Here is a 20,436-nt window from a genome sequence, read left to right on the forward strand (position 1 = left end):
TTGTTGAATCATGTTGCTTTCAAGACCTCCTACTCATATAACATTCTCTTTGTATTTCTTTCATCACTTAACTGACTCTTATATTGTTATTTTATGCTTAATTACTTTATTGTGTTATAGATTCTCAAAGCTATTCTATCTTTAAAGGACATAGTCTAAGATTTGCTTATATCACATATCCAATAAAATATTGGTTGGGATAGGAATTGTTGCATAAAGCAACTGTTTTCTACATTTGAAAATGTTAAATGATTTAAAAATTTTAAGGGGTTGAGAATTCTTGATATTAGAATAGGAATTTAAACTAATTTTGTCTCAATGGGAATGATTGCAGACATCTACGAGATAAAGGTGAAGATGACAAAATGCCCCCACTCCGGAAGAAACAGCGTGGTTTGCTCTTAAGGTTGCAGCAAGAAAAGGTATGTTAGGAAAAACAAAGGGGACAAATTAGATTGTGAAATCTATTATTTCGCCTAATCTTTTTTCTTATTATCTCACTGAAGGAGATTTAGTTGATATTAACCACTCGTTATGCCTACTACTATAATTACAAGAGTTGCTTAATGGCCTACTGTATTTCTTCTAAATTAGGATTGTGCTTCACTGCCAACAGAATACCGTATTAAGTCAAACCTGCTTTCATTTGCTGTGTAAAATATTGTACAATTGTGTTTTGATATGTGTATTTTAAAAATTATAATATTTGTGAGTCTAATTGTCTTAACTTTTTAGTCATTGTTTCCCTAAAAAGACTTTTAAGATACATGAATTACAAATTGACAAATATTTAGGCTTAGTGGACCTAGCAGGACCTGGGATTTGAATCCTGGAGAGGCAGTGTAGTGTCATGGTTAAAAATTCAGGCTCTAGATTCAGATTGTTTGTTGTTGTTTAGTCACTGAGTCGTGTCCAACTCTTTGCAAGCCCCTGAACTGGAGCCCTCCAGACTCCTCTGTCCACTGGATTTCCTAGGTAAAAATATTGGAATGGATTGCCGTTTCTGTCTCCAGGGGATTTTCCCAACCCAGGGATTGACCCATAGTGACAGACAGATTCTTTACCACTAAGCCGTAAGGGAAGCCCTAAATTCAGATTGCCTAGATTAAAATCCCAGATCTACCAATTATTAGTTTTATAATCTTGAAAAGTTACTTAACTTATCTGTGCCTCAGTTTCATTTTCTATAAACTGATCATAATAGTAATAACATACTTTGTTGTTGAGAGGAATAAATGAGTAATATATATAATAAATTTAGAACAGACCTTGGCACAAAGGTAAATGCTCAATAAATGTTAGTTGTTATTATTTGAATTCCAGCTTTGCCAGTTGCAAATGTGTAATCATGGTCAAGTTTAAGTAACTCTCTGAAAAAAAAAAAAGTAACTCTCTGAGACTTAGTCTCCCCATCTATTGAAGTGAGATTATATTTCATATGGTGGTTGTGAGGATTAAATGAGATAACATATATATAATGTGTTTCACATTGCCTGGTAAGTATTTAATAAATTCTGCTGCTGCTAAGTCACTTCTGTTGTGTCCAACTCTGTGCGACCCCATAGATGGCAGCCCACCAGGCTCCGCCGTCCTTGGGATTCTCCAGGCAAGAACACTGGAGTGGGTTGCCATTTCCTTCTCCAGTGCATGAAAGTGAAAAGTGAAAGTGAAGTTGCTCAGTTGTGTCTGACTCTTCGCAACCCCATGGACTGCAGCCTTCCAGGCTCCTCCGTCCATGGAATTTTCCAGGCAAGAGTACTGGAGTGGGTTGCTTAGTTTCCCTTTATTGACCTGTTAGCAGGTACTAGCTGCTATGTTGTATAGGCTATGAACTTAATCATTTGAGTCATATATTGGAATGTTACTTAAAAGTTTGTTTTTGTTTAACTTTTGCCATAGAGGGAATTCCTTGGTGGTCCAGTGGTTAGGATTTGGTGCTTTTATTGCAGTGGTCCAGGTTCGGTCCCTGGTTGGGGAACTAAAATCCTATAAGCCACACAGCATGGCCCAAAAAAGAATGTTCACCTGAGGAAGCATCACTGGTCATATGAAGTTGAGAAACTTTTTTTTTAAAGATGTTATTTTTTTAATCCAAAAAAAAAAGGTTTTAAAGTAACTTAAAATTCTCCCTTAAATAAATAATTTTTTACAATATTACAGTAGCTTTCTCTTTGTAAAGCAGGAAAAAACTGAATTTACAAATAATTTCTCATTCCGTGGGCTTGTTTTCACTTTCTTGATACTATACTTTGAGGCACACAACTTTTAATTTTGGTGAATCTGTTATTTTATTGTATGCTTGCTGATACCAAATTTTACTTTCATTAGTTTGAAGATATACTTGTTTTACCTTCTTTTTTTTTTCTTTTTTTCCCATATTTTTTGGCCATGCTTTGTGGCATGCAGGATGTTAGTTCCTTGACCAGGCATCAAACCCATGCCCCCTGCAGCAGAAGCATGGTGTCTTAACCACTAGACCACAAGGACAGTCCCTTACCTTCATTTTTGAAGGATATTTTTAAGTAGGTATAGGATTATTTTCCTTTAACATTTTTAATGATTTCATTTTCCATTGTCTACTGCTTTCCTTTGTTCCCATGGAGACACAAGTTAATTCTTTCAGAGATTGCTTTTAAGATTTTAAAGAATTTGTCTAGGGAATTCCCTGGTAGTCCAGTGGTTAGGACTTGGCACTTCCACTGCCAGGGATTGGGTTCAGCCCCTTGTTGGGGAACTAAAATCCTGCAAGTCACACAGTGTGGCCAAAAAATAAAAACAAAAATTTGTCTTTGATTTTACAATGATTTAATATAGATTTACTGTGATGCGCCTAGGTAGTTTTTTTTTGTTTTTTTTTAATATTGATACTATTAGAGTTTGCTGAGCTTCTTAAATCTATTGTCTGTATTATTTCATCAGTTTTTGAAAACTCTCTCTTTAGGGTTTTGCACTGTGATATATACTGTTAAATCTATCCAATGAATTCTTAATTTGAATTTTTTTTAGTTCTCTAATACCTGTTTTGTTCTTTTTTATAGATTTTCATTCTTGTTGAAATTTTCTACCTTTTCATCTGTTTTTCTGTATTTTTCTATTATTTTTTGAACACATTATACATAGTTTTTTTAACTTGAAAGAAAAGTGAAAGTGAAGGTTGCTCAGTTGTATCTGACTCTTTGTAGCCCCATGGACTATGCAGTCCATGGAATTCTCCAGGCCAGGATACTGGAGTGGGTAGCCTTTCCCTTCTACAGGGGATCTTCCAAACCCAGGAATCTAACCCAGGTCTCCCGCATTGCAGGTGGATTCTTTACCACCTGAGCCACCAGGGAAGCCCAAGGATACTGGAGTGGTTAGCCTGTCCCTTCTCCAGCAGATCTTCCCGACCCAGGAATCAAACCGGGGTCTCCTGCATTGGAGGAGGTTTCTTTACCAACTGAGCTACCAGAGGAGCCCACTTTTTTAACTCCCTTATCTCCAACTCCATCATTTGGACATTTGTGTGTCTACTACTATTGTCTGCTACTATTTTTTATTATCATACTATCCTTTTTCTTTGCATGCCAGTAATTTTTTTAAAATCAATGCTGGACAGTGTGTATAAATAACTGCAAAGGCTCCAAATGATGTTATCTTCCCTTAGGATTTGTTTTTTCCTCTGCTATGCATTTGGAGTGGTCAGCTGTTCATTTTATTCCACTCAAGGGCTCAGCTGGGTTGATATTGGGTTACGGTGTTGATAAGCCTCAGTGTCCTGCTTTGCATTGAGCCTAGGTTGTGACCCTGCAGGGATTTTAGCTAAAAGCCTGGTTAACTTTTTTTTTTTTTTTTTTACCAGCACAAGAGACTATAGGATTTCTGCTGTGCTGTTGAACGGTTTCTGGCTTAATTCCTTAGCCTTTTTGTCTATGCTACTTTAGAATTTGCAGATAATTTGAGGGGAAGACTGAGTTTGAAGAATTAAATTGGAAGTTTTAAGACAGGTTTAAGAATTAACTGTCTTAGGTCTCCAGTTTTTGTCACTGAAGTTCTCTGTAGCTGGTGAGAGAGTTCCTGAAACTGGTGTAACCCCTTTCAGAGTAGTTTGATTGTATCTAGTCAACTTGAAGACACATATAATCTGTGACTCAGCATTTCTGTGTCTTGGTATATATCCTCGAAGCTTTTGCACTGTATAGGGGAAAGTGGAAACAACTTATTTCTTCAGTGATAGATGAAATAGAGCACATTTCTGCAAGAAAATATAACAATGCAGGACAAATTGTACAAGATATAAAACCCATTCAATAATGGTAACATTCTGTATCTCTGCTGTCCAATACCTGGAGAAGGAAATGGCAATCCACTCCAGTATTCTTGCCTGGAGAATGCAATGGACAGAGAAGCTGGCAGGCTACCATCCATAGGGTCGCAGAGAGTTGGACATGACAGGTGGATTCTTTACCAACCGAGCTATCAGGGAAGCCCAGATAGTAAAGAATCTGCCTGCAATGCAGGAGACCAGGTTTGATCCCTGAGTCAGGAAGATCCTCTGGAGAAGGGAATAGTTATCCACCCCAATATTCTTGCCTGGAGAATTCCATGGACAGAGGGGTCTGGCAGGCTACAGTCCGTGGGGTCACGAAGAGTCAGACATGACTTATGACTAAACAACAACAACACACATAACATAAAATAAGCATTTAAAAATGAATGTACCATTAATCATTTTAAAGTGAACAGTTGCTTCTACAACCTTATGGCTTATTCTTAAGAGAGACGCAAACATTTCCCCCTTAGAACCCATTAAAAAATATTTTCTTTCTGCTAGTCTTGGATTGGGTGAAATTATACATTAATTGATTTAGAAACTCGGGCCTAAGCTAGTAGGTGGTTTGTAGAGCTCTGGGAATCCCTTCGACCTTTTTCATGGGAGAAGGAGATCAAAACTGTTTTCATGAGGACAGTAAGATGTGAATTTGCCGTTTTTATGTATTGATATTTGCACTAAATGGTGCAGCAGCAATGGTCGGTAAAACTGCTGAGGCCTTATTTAGCACAAATCAGGCAGTGGCACCAAACTGCTAGTAATCTTTTATCTTCCATTGCCATACACTTGCAGCGAAAAAAAGCTAATTTCACTAAAGAATGTCTTGATTAAGTCTAGTAAAATTATTTTTATTATGTTGGCATTTGAGTACTTGTTTTTGTGTTCTGTGTGACAGGAATGGGAAGCCTACAATGCACTTTTCCTGGATATTAGGGGAAGGTGATTAACTCATGGGAAAGCATTTGTACAGTTGTTTCAGCTGCAAGCTGAGCTAGCCACATTTTTTCGTGGAATACTGTTCTTACCTGAAAGAGTTATCCAGAGACAAACTATGTTTATTCAGAATAGAGTATTTGACAGTCATTTTCTCAAAAATGAACAAAGTGTGCTTGTACTTCAAAGAAGACAATTGATAGTATTTGTTGCCAATGGTAAAAACTTCTATCTACCACCTAAAACTAAAGAATTTTTCTTATAAGATCATAGTGATAATAATTGTGATTTTCTTGGTATTGTGCAATGAAATATATGAACATTTGGAAGATCTTCATAACTGAGTGAACTAAGCATTTTCCAAATAATCAGTGCATGGTATTTTTTTTTTTTTTTAAATCAAGCCATGGTGGAGGGTGGGATAGAATAAATTAGGAGTATGGGATTAACAGATATAAACTATTATGCATAAAATAGATAAGCAACATGGAATTACTGTATGGCATAGGGAACTATATTCAATATCTTACAATAATCTATAATAGAAAATAATCTGAAGAAAATATGTGTTACTGAATCATTTGCTGTACACTGAGACTAATACAGTATTATAAATCAACTATACTTCTGTCTAAAAAATTTTTTTAAACCCCAAAACTCAAGTCAGAACAAAAAAATCAAGCCAGACAATAAAGATTTACAAACATCTGAATACTACTCTTTTCACTAATTTTGTTTGTTTTAGAAAATAGAATTATTTTCTTAAAACTGTGCTCAATGCCACTGTATACACATGAGAGTGAAAAGACAAATAATGTCTTAGTATTATGAAGATAGTTTGAGAGTCTCCAGAAAGGATCTCAGGAACCCCTAACGACCATGGACTGTACTTTGAGAACTGTGTTTGAGAGGAATTTTATACATGTGCCCAAGGAGACAAAAAAGTGAAAGACTGTTGATTTTAGTATTATTTGTAATAGTAGACAGCAACCTCATCTAACCATAGGGGTAACAGATCCATGAAATATATATACCTCCAATGTAATTTTATGCAGAATTTAGGGACAAATCAACATGGAGACATATAAAAGCAATGTTTAGTAAATAAAGCAAGATTGAAAATATGTATGTATGATATTATTTATAAAATATTGTAAAACATTATACAAACCAAACAGTATATTTATTTTTGCAGGTAACTACAATTATTTGTAGAAGAATTTTAAAAAGCTGTATACCGTGGAAGCGTATATACCATGGTAGTGGTTACCTTTAGGGAGTGGGGTAGGGGATTGCAGACTGGTGTTATCTGTAATATTTTAGTTCTTTAGAAAATTTAAGACTAAGAGGAAATATGACAGAATATTCAGTTCAAGTCAGTCGCTCAGTCGTGTCCGACTCTTTGCGACCCCATGAATCACAGCACGCCAGGCCTCCCTGTCCATCACCAACTCCCGGAGTTCACTCAAACTCACCATCGAGTCGGTGATGCCATCCAGCCATCTCATCCTCTATCGTCCCCTTCTTCTCCTGCCCCCAATCCCTCCCAGCATCAGAGTCTTTTCCAGTGAGTCAACTCTTCGCATGAGGTGGCCAAAGTACTGGAGTTTCAGCTTCGGCATCATTCCCTCCAAAGAAATCCCAGGGCTGATCTCCTTGCAGTCCAAGGGACTCTCAAGAGTCTTCTCCAACACCACAGTTCAAAAGCATCAATTCTTCGGTGCTCAGCTTTCTTCACAGTCCAACTCTCACATCCATACATGACCACTGGAAAAACCATAGCCTTGACTAGACGGACCTGTGTTGGCAAAGTAATGTCTCTGCTTTTGAATATGCTATCTAGGCTGGTCATAACTTTCCTTCCAAGGAGTAAGCGTCTTTTAATTTCATGGCTGCAGTCCCCATCTACAGTGATTTGGGAGCCCAAAAAAAAAAGTCTGACACTGTTTCCACTGTTTCCCCATCTATTTCCCATGAAGTGATGGGACCGGATGCCATGATCTTTGTTTTCTGAATGTTGAGCTTTAAGCCAACTTTTTCACTCTCCACTTTCACTTTCATCAAGAGGCTTTTGAGTTCCTCTTCACTTTCTGCCATAAAGGTGGTGTTATCTGCATATCTGAGGTTATTGATATTTCTCCCGGCAATCTTGATTCCAGCTTGTGCTTCTTCCAGTCCAGCGTTTCTCATAATGTACTCTGCATAGACGTTAAATAAGCAGGGTGACAATATACAGCCTTGATGTACTCCTTTTCCTATTTGGAACTAGTCTGTTGTTCCATGTCCAGTTCTAACTGTTGCTTCCTGACCTGCATATAGGTTTCTCAAGAGGCAGCTCAGGTGGTCTGGTATTCCCATCTCTTTCAGAATTTTCCACAGTTTATTGTGATCCACACAGTCAAAGGCTTTGGCATAGTCAATAAAGCAGAAATAGATGTTTTTCTGGAATTCTCTTGCTTTTTTGATGATCTAGTGGATGTTGGCAATTTGATCTCTGGTTCCTCTCTGCCTTTTCTAAAACCAGCTTGAACATCTGGAAGTTCACAGTTCACGTATTAATGAAGCCTGGCTTGGAGAATTTTGAACATTACTTTACTAGCTTGTGAGATGAGTGCAATTGTGAGGTAGTTTGAGCATTCTTTGGCATTGCCTTTCTTTGGGATTGGAGTGAAAACTGACCTTTTCCAGTCCTGTGGCCACTGCTGAGTTTTCCAAATTTGCTGGCATGTTGAGTGCAGCACTTTCACAGCATCATCTTTCAAGATTTGACAGAATATTCAGTTCAGTTCAGTTCAGTCGCTCAGTCTTGTTGGACTCTTTGCGACCCCATGAATTGCAGCACGCCAGGCCTCCCTGTCCATCACCAGCTCCCGGAGTTCACCCAAACTCACGTACATCGAGTTGGTGATGCCATCCAGCCATCTCATCCTCTGTCGTCCCGTTCTCCTCCTGCCCCCAATCCCTCCCAGCATCAGTCTTTTCCAGTGAGTCAACTCTTTGCATGAGGTGGCCAAAGTACTGGAGTTTCAGCTTTAGGATCATTCCTTACAAAGAACACCCAGGACTGATCTCCTTTAGAATGGACTGGTTGGATCTCCTTGCAGTAACAAGTGTTAATTTTGGAAATTAGATGTTTATTGTGCACTTTCCTGCATTTTCAGGTAGTTTCAAAATTTCTTAAACATGATTTAAAGAAATTATAATAAGTTATTCATATCTTTATTATGCTTACTTTATTGATGAGAAAACAGATAACAAGAAATTTATGATAAAAAAAGGATAATTGTTAAATTTTAATGATTGTTAATAGTGAAATGTGTTATCTTTTGCTCACTGTTAGCAACAGAAATGGAGAAGGCAGCGGCATCCCAGTCAGTATTCTTGCCTGGAAAATCCCATAGATAGAGGAACCTGGTGGCCTACAGTCCACAGGGTCGCTAAGAGTCAGACACAACTGAGCAACTTCACTTTCACTTTTCGCTTTCATGCATCAGAGAAGGAAATGGCAACCCACTCCAATGTTCTTGCCTGGAGAATCCCAGGGATGGGGGAGCCTGTTGGGCTGCCGTCTATGGGGTTACACAGAGTTGGACACGACTGAGGCGACTTAACAGCAGCAGCAACAGAAAATAATATCCTGTGTGGAGAATGTTTGATGCAATGTTGTCTTAAGTGTTTTCTGTTGGCATTTTATGTGGAGAAAATTCTTTTCTAAAAGCAATTTTAAAAACTGTTCTGCTGCTGCTACTGCTGCTAAGTCGCTTCAGTCGTGTCTGACTCTGTGCGACCCCATAGACAGCAGCCCACCAGGCTCCCCCGTCCCTGGGATTCTCCAGGCCAGAACACTGGAGTGGGTTGCCATTTCCTTCTCCGATGCATGAAAGTGAAAAGTGAAAGGGAAGTTGCTCAGTCGTGCCCGACTCTTAGCGACCCCATGGACTTCAGCCTACCAGGCTCCTCCGTCCATGGGATTTTTCCAGGCAAGAGTACTGGAGTGGGGTGCCATTGCCTTCTCCTATAAGGCCATAAAGTGATTCATTCTCTTTGACTTGTTTGTCCTACTTTTTGGAATCTCCCCTAAAGAACTAGCCCATGGTATGAAACAATTATAGGCATTAAAGCATTATTTGGGATGGAGTTTACAATAGAATAATGGTTATATTAATTACTTTACATGATATGCAGTTATTAAACAAAGAACTGTAAAGATTGAAAGGCACTATGGAAAAATGTGAAAGGTATGTTAAGTTTTAAAAGGGAATATGAAATTATTACTCTGTTGTGGTTATAATTACTTAAATTAAGGATTAAATCATGTTAAATTATTTTACAGTGATAGAAATTTTTCCTCCTTCACTACTAAAACATTTTTCAATGTTATTTTATCTTGAAGTTCTTTATGTATGTAGTTTTGTATATGTGATGATTGTATTTTCTTTTTAAAATATTAGTTTGAATTTGTCTCCTCCAAATTTTAAACCCTCTCCTAAATCTTTAAACCTTAGGCAGAAATTAAACGTCTTCAAGAAGCCAATAAGGCAGCTCGGAAGGAAAGACAACTGATTCTTAAACAGCAGGAGGAGATAGAAAGGATCCGACAGACCACCATAAAACTGCAGGAAAAGTTGAAATCTGCAGGAGAGAATAAATTGGTAAACTATATGAAATTCTTGTTTGTTTTCTGCCTCATGTAGCTTCCTAACACCTAACTCTGCCTCCTTACATGATGGATGTGTGTTCATCCCAACACTGTGATATAGTAATGCACCAGGATAAAGTTGTATGTACATGCCTTTATATAAAATGAGAGTTCTAATTTTATTTTCCCCATGGATTATTCTTTTGAATGGGACACATAAGTCATATCTTAGTTTCAAAATGTTTTCTATTTATAAACTCAGTTGGGATAAAGAGCTTTGCTTTTTGCTAATCAATCCAAATATATTCTTCAGAACTAATGGGAGGAATTAATTTTTTTACTCTTTATGTGATACCTCTTTCAGCTGTCTAATGTCTTATATAATGATACAAGGCTAAAGGAGATATTCAGACAAAAACAAAATTGGACTTATTCTGAAGTATTGTAAAGTGTCAGTGTAGTGTTGGAAGATTCAGACTGTATAGAAATATAGTTAAATAATACTTTAATATTCACTGCTTTGACTTTTAAAATACACTTTAAAGTTTGAAGCAATCTCAAATTTATAGAAAGTTTCAAACACATAAAAAGAGCTCTGATTTTCTGAGCAAGAGTTATGTTGCTAACAAATTAATATTGACACATTACTACCATTTAATCTGCAAACACTATTCAAGTTTCTCCAGTTATCACAATAGTGTTCCTTATTTCAAAAGGTAAGTTCAGAAGCACATATTGTATTTAGTTTTCATATATCTTTAGTCTCTTTCAGTCTGGAAAGGTTCCTCGATTCTCTTGACCTTCACATTTTAGATTACAGGCCAGATACTTTGTAGAATGGTCAAGTTGGGTTTGTCTGATGCTTCCTCATAATTAGATTCAGTTTATGCATCTTTGGCAGGAATATCACAGATGTGATGCTGTGTTCTCTGCATTCGATCTGGTGGTACCTGATTTCAGTATATCTCATTACTGATGTGTGTGCATGCATGTTCATTCGCTCTGACTCTTTGTGACCCCATGTCCTGTAGCCTGCCAGCCTTCTTTGCTCATGGAATTTTCCAGGCAAGAATACTGGAATGGGTTGATGTTGACTCAATCACAGAGGGAAAAAGGGTAACTATACAGTGAAGGTGGCATCTACCATATTTCACTGTAGTTACCCTCTTTCCCTTTGTGATTAATAAGTACTTTGCATGATGATTTGATGATTAATAAATACTTTGTGATGGTATTTTGAGACTACATTAATTCCTGTTCTTCATCAGAGTTAAATTTATTCTTTTATGTCAGTATGGACTCACAGATTCCTATTTTACTCAGGAGTAAAATCTGTTACTATCATTATTTATTGTGATGCTCACTTTTTCTTAAGTTGGGCCATTCGGAGCCTCTTAAGCAGGTTTCTGTGTCCTTGTACTCATCAGTCTTTGAGCACTTCCATATTTTCTGAAACAAGATGTTTCAGTCATTTTTTACTCTTTTTTGCCTCAGCCTTGGTTTCAGCTGTTTCTCTGAAGAGGATACTTACTTAGAAATCAAGATCTGGTGCTAGGCATGCTCACTGCTATTTAGGTTTTGTTCCTCTAAGCAACAAATCTGGGGACTGTGTTAGGACATATATATACATTTTACTTGTGCAGTATAATTTTGTCCTTTAAGTAATACCTTAATTTCAGCTATTTTACAAATACTGTTTAGAAGATAAATTAATTTTGAGAAGACAGTGTTTAAATCAGTTTGAGATCTTAAATTCTAGTTTAACACTTGTCCTCTTTTGTTTGCAGGAGTCTCATAGTGATGATGATACAAAAGATAATAAAGCAGCCAGTCCTGCTCCAACTGACTTGGAGACACGCAGTCCTTCCCCTATTTCAATCTCCAGCAGTGAAACAAGCAGCATTATGCAAAAACTGAAGAAAATGAGAAGCCGCATGGATGAAAAGTAATTCATTTTTTAAAATATCTCGTTTACACTGAAAGTAGTAGGAACAAATAATATTTTTAATGTACTTCATCAGATTAGATGGATACAACATAATATTTTATGGCTTCAGCTGCATTTTAGTAGATTAAGTCATCCTGGAAGTCAATTAACTATAGACCTTATTTATAAAACAAATTTTCTCTATTTTAAATACTGTCAAGTTTCTTATTTTAAAACTAAAGTAGTATTTGCAGATATACCCATGATAATGTTTTCTCCTTGCTTTTATTAAAAGTAATAAAATGAGTAAGTGTGAATTTTTTTGTCTTTTCTGAAATCTGAGGACATGTCCACTAACTTGGGAAAACAATCCAGTGGTATAGCTTGAGATCTTATCTTGTGACTCTGACAACTCTCAGGCTTACCCAAGTAGAAGAGTGAACTCTTAAACTCGTGAGTGATTCTGAATTGCTCAATTGAAACCATAAAGTCTGAAATTCTCCCAGAATGTTGAATGATTTGGCTGTCTACCATTCTACTAAAATATTTCTATGTATTATTTTTTAAAGACTCTTGGAGAAAGCTACTACTACTTGGATATAGCTCAGTCGTATGCCAGCTTTGACCATACCAATGATATTTACCTGACAGTTTACTTTTTTGCATGTGCATTTAATTAAATATACTTATAAAGTAGCTGCTTGTAGACTATTTTCTACCTTCTTTAAATATGGAAGAGAGGTCCTTTAAAATTTTTGTTGATTGCTATTTTATGTTAGCAGTTTGGACCACAGATTGAACTTAAATTGTACCTTGATATCCTTTGGCAGTATACTACACATCACCAAATTTAGTGATGTTCTATCTTTATATGTGATATTAGCCTATGATTTAGGTTCTGAATAGTCAAACAGTTCTAAGTCAAATCTTACTTACTGTAAGTACAGTGTTGTACACTGGCACTTCATTGCTTAATTGAATTGCATTTCAGTGACTTAAAATTGGCATTTCACAACTTAAAAATACCTAAATTGATTATGAAAATAAGTTTAAAAAATAAATATAAATTTAAAAAATAAAAAGTATAAGGGAGTTAAAACTGAATATTTACAAATTTTATAAGAATGCGTTTTCTAAGATTTCCATGGACTAGACCAGTTAAGACGTATTCAAGTAGGAATTCTTTCTTCCTTTCCTGACAAACTTTCCAGTAGTCTATGTGGGCATACTGTATTGCTCCAGGGATCTTTAATTCAGAATAATCTATCTCATAAAATTTCATAACTAATTAAACATTTTCTATCTGCCTTGTAAATGCCTTTGGATCATAAGTGTTGGAGGAAAAAAAGCTTCACAGGAAATTTCTTCATTGATTTCTTGCTTGTCTATACCAGTAAAATCTTCATTGCTGGTCTCTATGAATAATATTCTAATAATTTTAATCACATCTGTGGAAGGAACTGCTTATTCTGCTTGTAAGATTAGTCAGTTTATGTGGTGTTTATTTCCAATTTTGTTAGAGTTTTAAAAATCCTAAATAACAAAAGTTGAATATATTGACTTTGTTCTAAGTTTTGTTATTTTCTCAGAGCCCAAAATATTAAACACCTAGAATTTTTTTGCAACATTGCTGTCCCTTCCTTTGTCAACTACTGCAATAAATTTTTGAGAAATTTGTCAAAGAGAATAGGCCTTGAAGCATTCAGTGACTTCTTAATTTATTGTTTGAAACAATACTTTTGTGTTTATGGGAGGGATGGCGTAAAGACAGCAAAGAAATTAGTTTTAATGTTTGGAAGATGATGCTGAAATTTGAGGATGAACAGGTGTATTTTTCAAAACTAGCAATGCATTAAAAAGGGAGGTTATTGTTATGCGATTTTTTTTTTTTAATCTCTAGAACAGTGTACAGTTGATCCTTGAACAGTGAGGGACAGAAGTATTAGGAATGTTAACCATCTACATGGTTGAAAATTCACCTATAACTTCTATGATCAGTTCAGTTCAGTCGCTCAGTCGTGTCCAACTCTTTGTAACCCCATGGACTGAAGCATGCCAGGCCTCCCTGTCCGTTACCACTTCCTGGAGCTTGCTCAGGCTCATGTCCATTGTGTCAGTGATGCCATTCAACCATCTCATCCTCCTCTGTTGTCCCCTTCTCCTCCTGCCTTCAGTCTTTCCCAGCATCAGGGTCTTTTCCAGTGAGTCAGCTCTTTACATCAAGTGGCCAAAGTACTGGAGTTTCAGCTTCAGCATCAGTCCTTCCAATGAATATTCAAGACTGATTTCCTTTAGGATTGACTGGTTTGATCTCCTTTCAATCCAAGGGACTCTCAAGAGTCTTCTCCAACACCACAGTTTATTTATTTATTTTTTTACTTTACAATATTGTATTGGTTTTGCCATACATCAACATAAATCCACCACGGGTATACACATGTTCCTCATCCTTAATCCCCTTCCACCTCCATCCCTGTACCATCCCTCTAGGTCCTCCCAGTGCACCAGCCCCAAGCATCCTGTATCCTACATTGAACCTGGACTGGCAATTCGTTTCTTATATGATATTATACATGTTTCAATGCCATTCTCCCAAATCATCCCACCCTCTCCCTCTCCCACAGAGTCCGAAAGACCGTTCTATACATCTGTGTAAAAGCAGCAATTCTTTGGTGCTCAGCTATGTTTATGGTCCAACTCTGACATCCATACGTGACTAGTATAAAAACCATAGCTTTGACTATACACACCTTGTCGACAAAGTAATGTCTCTGCTTTTTAATATTTGTGATTCCTCCATATACGTGGTTCCTCTGTATCTGCAGTTGTACATCTTCAGATTCAGCCAACCACAGTCATGCAGTACTGCAATATTTATTGAAAAAAAAATCCACATGTAAGTGGACCTATGGAGTTCAAACCCCTACTGTAATGTGAAAACTATTTTTGAATACTATTCAGATTACCAAAGCTTTAGAGTTCAATCTCTTTCAACAATGTTGAGGTGTCAGCTCAATAAATAGAATGAGTTAATTTTGTAGTCATTTGCTACAGTAAATAACTAATGACAAAATCATTTAAGCCTTTGCTACTAAGCACTATTATTTGTTTTGTAGATTGGAAAAGCCAGTCTTCCAAGAGATTGCTATTTTATTAATATAAAATACCTGTCAGAAAATAGTCAACCTTCTCAATAAGTTAAGATACTTTGAGAGGAACATTTTCATTATGTATTACTGCTTATTGTTAACTCTTTGAACTTTGATTCTGTGATAAATATTTTTTCTGAAATGTTGAAACTATTCTTGGCTACAATTAAAGATTTCCTTCATTAATGTTTCCCTGAAACAATAATGCCTTTGTTAAAATTTCTAGTCTGTGGCTTTTATTGACCTATTTAACAAGTTGACATTTTAGAAATCATTTCCATTTCTCAACATAGTGAAAAGCAAAAGAACTTTAAACTATGGAAAAAGTTAGTTACAATGCAGATATCAGTATGTTTGCAAAAGCCAGACTGTCTAGACCTCAGTTTTTTGATCATTATTGGTAAATGGAATCTGAGTTTTGTTTACTGCTGTGAGGGGTATTATTTACAGTATAAAGTTATGAAACAGATACTCGTGGGGAAAAACCATGCATTTGACTTCCTGTTAAGTTGACAATTCTATTTTAGGAAAATTATTTACCGAGCAAATGAAACACTGAAAGAATGATGTTATCTTCCTCATTAAGTGTTAAAATAGGACATAGGGCACTTTTTCTTTCATTTGTTAACAGCAACTTGTTCTTTATTAATTGTATACTTATTCTCTCAGCAATTATTTACTGAGAATTGTGTGAATATAGTAGGTTCTGAGGGACATGAAGATGAATCAGACATAAACCCTGCTCTTGAAAAGCTTACTGTCAAGGTGGAAAAAAGAATAAATACCAGATTCCTTTAGTAAGGTGTATAAAAATCTAATGCTAAGAAACTCAGAAGAAGAAGTTTTTACTGAAAAGAGTACATATCACAGAGATTTTCTTGATGAGTGTTCAAAATTAAATACTTTGGATTTGCACTACTCCATTAAAGAAGACATTTTAATTAAGATTTTAAACAATGTATTAAATATCATTGCCTAAATTAGATACACAGTTTTCTTAGAGAAAGTTCTAGACTAAGTGTAGTGGATGAATAAATCCTGATAGTCTAATAATATGCTCTTTTTTTCCTTTACTTCCTAGATTAGGGATAATGCACCTGTATTATTTCATTTATTTAAGTACAGTATGCTGCTGCTGCTAAGTCGCTTCAGTCGTGTCCGACTCTGTGCGACCCCATAGACAGCAGCCCACCAGGCTCCTCCGTCCCTGGGATTCTCCAGGCAAGAACACTGGAGTGGGTTGCCATTTCCTTCTCCAGTGCATGAAAGTGAAAAGTGAAAGGGAAGTCGCTCAGTCGTGCCCGACTCTTAGCGACCCCATGGACTGCAGCCTACCAGGCTCTTCCGTCCATGGGATTTTCTAGGCAAGAGTACTGGAGTGGGGTGCCATTGCCTTCTCCGATTTAAGTTACAGTATATGCAGATTATTAAACAATTCAATAGATTTTGCTGTAGGAAAAATAGACTGTGTTTTGTTTATATCAATACTATCCATATGCTCATTTATCTTTTTTGAATATCATTAGAAATGAAAGAATTGATTCATTTTAAAATTAAGAGCACTGTTTCATTTTTACTTGTAATAGTATAGAATTAAAGAATTGTTTATATCCAGAAAAAAAATAATTCAAGATGTTAGGTTTTGTATTTTGTTTAATATCTTTCAGAATCAGATGACTTTAGAACTGAAAGTTTTATTTAAAGTTTAGATCATAATTCTGCTCTTTCAAATTGTAACCTAGTTTTAGAATCTGTTGGAATACAATGCACTGTTAGCTCAGTGGGAAAAAAGGGTTCTCGTATCACATGGTCTAGCAATGTGTTGAGGTATGTATTTTTCAAAAAGTGTGAAAAGGTACCTAAATGAAGAAAGAATCATAAAACGTTGAAACTAGGGAATTTTAGGGAAGTTGTCTATTACAGTCTCTTGGTTCTACAGGATGAAATTGAGGCCAGTAGATATTGAGTGCCTTGCCCTAGGTCACACAGGTAGCATAATGGCAGAGCTCGAACTAGAGCCCTGCCCTGTGGACTTCAGCCAGCTACAGTGAAAATTAAGTTAGCATATCTGTTTTCAATTTTGTAACTTTTTTTTTTTTAACTTAAAGTTGTCTTAGTAGAAACTGACCTTCTAAATAGCATTTGTTGAAGCTGGGCAAGTGCTCAGTGGCTGATTACTAAGGTTCAGTAGCTGCATGGCTAAAGTTTAGAGTCTAACATTTTGACTTTCTTTTGAATTTCTTAGGCTTAAGCATTATAGGAACATTATTTCCATACTAGATTAAATCTGTCATCTATCTCATGCTCATCCAGAGTTCTGTAACCACCAGAGGCCTTGTTGAGGAATGCCTTGACAACAGGCATAAGGTGTATCAGTAGCATTTTCTATGAGTAGGCATTTGTGTCTCCATCATTCATAATTTTGTTTCTTATTTGTGTGGCATTAACTCTAGTGTGAAGTATTACTGCTTTTATCTCAATTTTAATCAATTTTTGGAGGACCCTCTTGAATTCTAGAATATATGTATATTAAGTAAGGAACATGTTTGTGGGAAGAAATTCCAACTTTAAACTTTTCTTAATACTATCTCTTATACTGCTGTCTTTTTTTAGCGTTTCTTTTGTTGTGCATTTCTACCCTGGAGCTTTTGAATATGCTTTAATCTTTGTAAGTGAGAAGTAAATGATTAGTATTTGTTCTAAGAGAGAAAGTTATTATTCTCTATATTGAATTGGACAGAAACATTTAATATGTATTTGTTTTGTTTTTTTTTACAGTTTATTTCACATGTTCCAATATTCTACTTTTTCTACTAGGTCATGCATGCATTTAGCTGTTATATACTTAAGAGGGTGGGTGATATTTGAATGTTATGAATAGAATTTTGGAATCTTTTTTGAAGTACATTTGTTTTTGCATAATATTTTGATAATTGGCATCAAAATAAGCTTATTATATATTCATAAAGAGGGGCAAGGAAGAGTGCAGTGTCTTATTGAAAGTTGGTAAAATTGGTTCTCCTTGCACTTCAGTGCAGAAAATCAAGGCAATCGAGAAACAATAGAGAGAAGGAAGGGAGAGAGAGAGAAAGTGAATATTAAGTTGTATGTGGGGAAACAGACTTGAAATCATCTACACATGTAGTTATCTAAAGATATACATGTAGTCAAGATTCTACATACTTTTTAAATTCCAAATAAGTAACTGGATTCATACCTAGATTTTCTCACATCTGTGATTTACTGATATATTATTCCTTGCTCTTCCAAGGCAATAAGTGTTGGCCTTGATCTACAAGTTACTGTGTGCATGTGAGCAGGAGCATGCTCTGTCAAAGAGAATTAACCTTTTTAAACCTATTACTAGACTTATGTATCCTTTCATATATACAATGATCTATTTAAAATTTTTTTTAAAAAGAGAAGCTAGTGCTTTTTTCCTACTTTTGTAAGTTTAACATATGGAATTTCTTACAACTTTTAACCTTATGATTGATTGAACTGTCCACAGCATGATTTTTTTTTTCTTTTAAACTACTGGTAGTATTTATTGGAACTAGCTTAGTTTATTCTCTCTTTTTTGGGGTGGGGGAGCCACATCATACAGCTTGCAGGATTTTAGTTCACCGACCAGGGATCAAACCTGGGCCATTGCAGTGAAGCAGTGAAAGCACTGAGTCCTAATCACTGGATTCCCAGGGAATTCCTATTTAGTTTATTCTTAATTATGCACCCTAATATTTTATAGAATGGGTATTATATTCCAGTATTGTTTAAATGGGCCTTTGTTAAATATAAAGCAAGATAGCTCCACTAGGTCCAGTTAGCATTAAGTTTTATGTTGTAGATATGAACAAGATATCTTTACTATAAATTGATTTTCTAAACTATATTACTGTTTTAGGCTAGATTATGATGGTGAGTTGAGTAAGGCAAATGTAGTGCTTTTTAAATTTAAATTCAAGTTTAAAATATATGATAAGACACAGATATAAAAATTACTTGTTTAAGATTACATATATGTATAGAATTGCTGATATGCGAGGTTCATGGCCATAATTTTTGTACTCTATGTTAAAGCTTATGAGAAAAAAAACTTAGCTTCACACTCCTCATTACTTTACTCGCAAATAAATTTACCTGAAAGTATAGATGATGGTTAAGCAACATCTGAGAAGAAAGGCACGTACATTCAGAAATCATTGGTAAGATCTATAAAAGCAAATGTTTTATATGTCACACAAAGTATAACACTTGCTTTAACCAAGTGGCTTATTGTTGTTCAGGAAGCATATTTAAAGTTCTGTGATCGGCTCTTATGCTTTCCCTTTCTCATTCTTTCTCCTTCTTGATCTCTTGGTTTTAAAATCTTCCTCCTTATTTTGTAGACACTGCTCTCCTGTTCACTACTTCTTCTCTGTCTTTACGTCTCATCACTGGGCCTCTCTCAGTGTCTGTTTTCCCAACCTTCATCCCAAATTCCAGCTGTATATCTACAACCAGTTGGTCAGGTAACTTTGCACCTTTTTCAGTGCACTCTTTGATAGAGCATGCTCTGTTCTTTTTGCTTGTCTTTATTGCTTTTTTTTTTTTTTCTTTCTTTCTTTTTTTCTAACAGCCTAGGGGCCTCTTGTCAAATGTCCCATAGATTTTACCTTTTTGTTCCCACAATTATTTGACATGCTGATTGTTCAAAAAGTAGAGTGACAGTTCTTGTGCTTTTTATTAAGTGTGTGTTGGATATGTGAATGCCTTTTTGTTGATTAGCTACCACTACAGATCTAACACTTGTAATATGAGCAGCCCAGCTTTTATTTAGCTATGACATCTACATTTGAGGAGAGCTTAATAGAAGCTTTTTAACTTCTCAAATAACTTTTCCTAAATCAATGCTATTCTCTAACCCTTTGGAGCCAAGATCTGTTAGGCTATCTAATTTCAGAGATTGGGTTAAATTGAGAAGTTTGAGGATTTGGTGCATCCTTATTTTTTACTCAAGTAAATAAATAGTTATGTTTTATGCGTAAGGCATCTGACTGTGGTGCATCTGACATTGTTTCTCTCCATGAAAAACAGATATAGATTATCACTTGGCATGGCATCTCCCAGGTAATGCTTCACTATACCTGAAGCAAAACCAGACTGAATTTGAAATAAAGGTCAAAAAGGGACAAGAATATGTTTTTTGTTTGCTTGCTTGCTTGGGATTTTGGGGGTTTTTGTTGTTGTTGTTTTGGTCTTTGTTGTTTTGAGTTTGTGTGTTTTTTGGTCTGAGCCTTCAGAATAAATTCTTTATACCTTCTGTTATGAAAAAAGAATCACCTATGAAGAATGAATATATAAGTACTATCAGTCATGGTTGGCTGAATATTCTGAAAAAATTTTTTTCTGAATTTACGACTGTTTTTCCTTTGCTAATCTTCCAAACAGTTAACTACAAGTAGAACATAAATTCTCTCATTTCCTGAATAAGATCACT

General features: G+C 35.8%; 1 protein-coding gene across 3 annotated transcripts in view; it reads left to right on the plus strand.

Annotated features, from left to right (window-relative positions):
• Positions 1–20,436, plus strand: part of CEP350 (centrosomal protein 350) — a 160,848-nt gene that overhangs the window by 100,330 nt on the left and 40,082 nt on the right. For 2 of the 3 annotated variants that reach the window (XM_061383371.1, XM_061383372.1), the window contains exons 25-28: positions 335–422; positions 9,748–9,894; positions 11,669–11,826; positions 19,346–19,468. In XM_061383371.1, coding sequence (XP_061239355.1) covers positions 335–422; positions 9,748–9,894; positions 11,669–11,826; positions 19,346–19,468 — 516 coding nt within the window. The remainder of the gene's footprint in view (positions 1–334; positions 423–9,747; positions 9,895–11,668; positions 11,827–19,345; positions 19,469–20,436) is intronic. The other variant, XM_061383373.1, reaches the window with a different exon arrangement.

Source organism: Bos javanicus, chromosome 16 (assembly GCF_032452875.1).
Source record: "Bos javanicus breed banteng chromosome 16, ARS-OSU_banteng_1.0, whole genome shotgun sequence".
Lineage (NCBI taxonomy): Eukaryota > Metazoa > Chordata > Mammalia > Artiodactyla > Bovidae > Bos > Bos javanicus.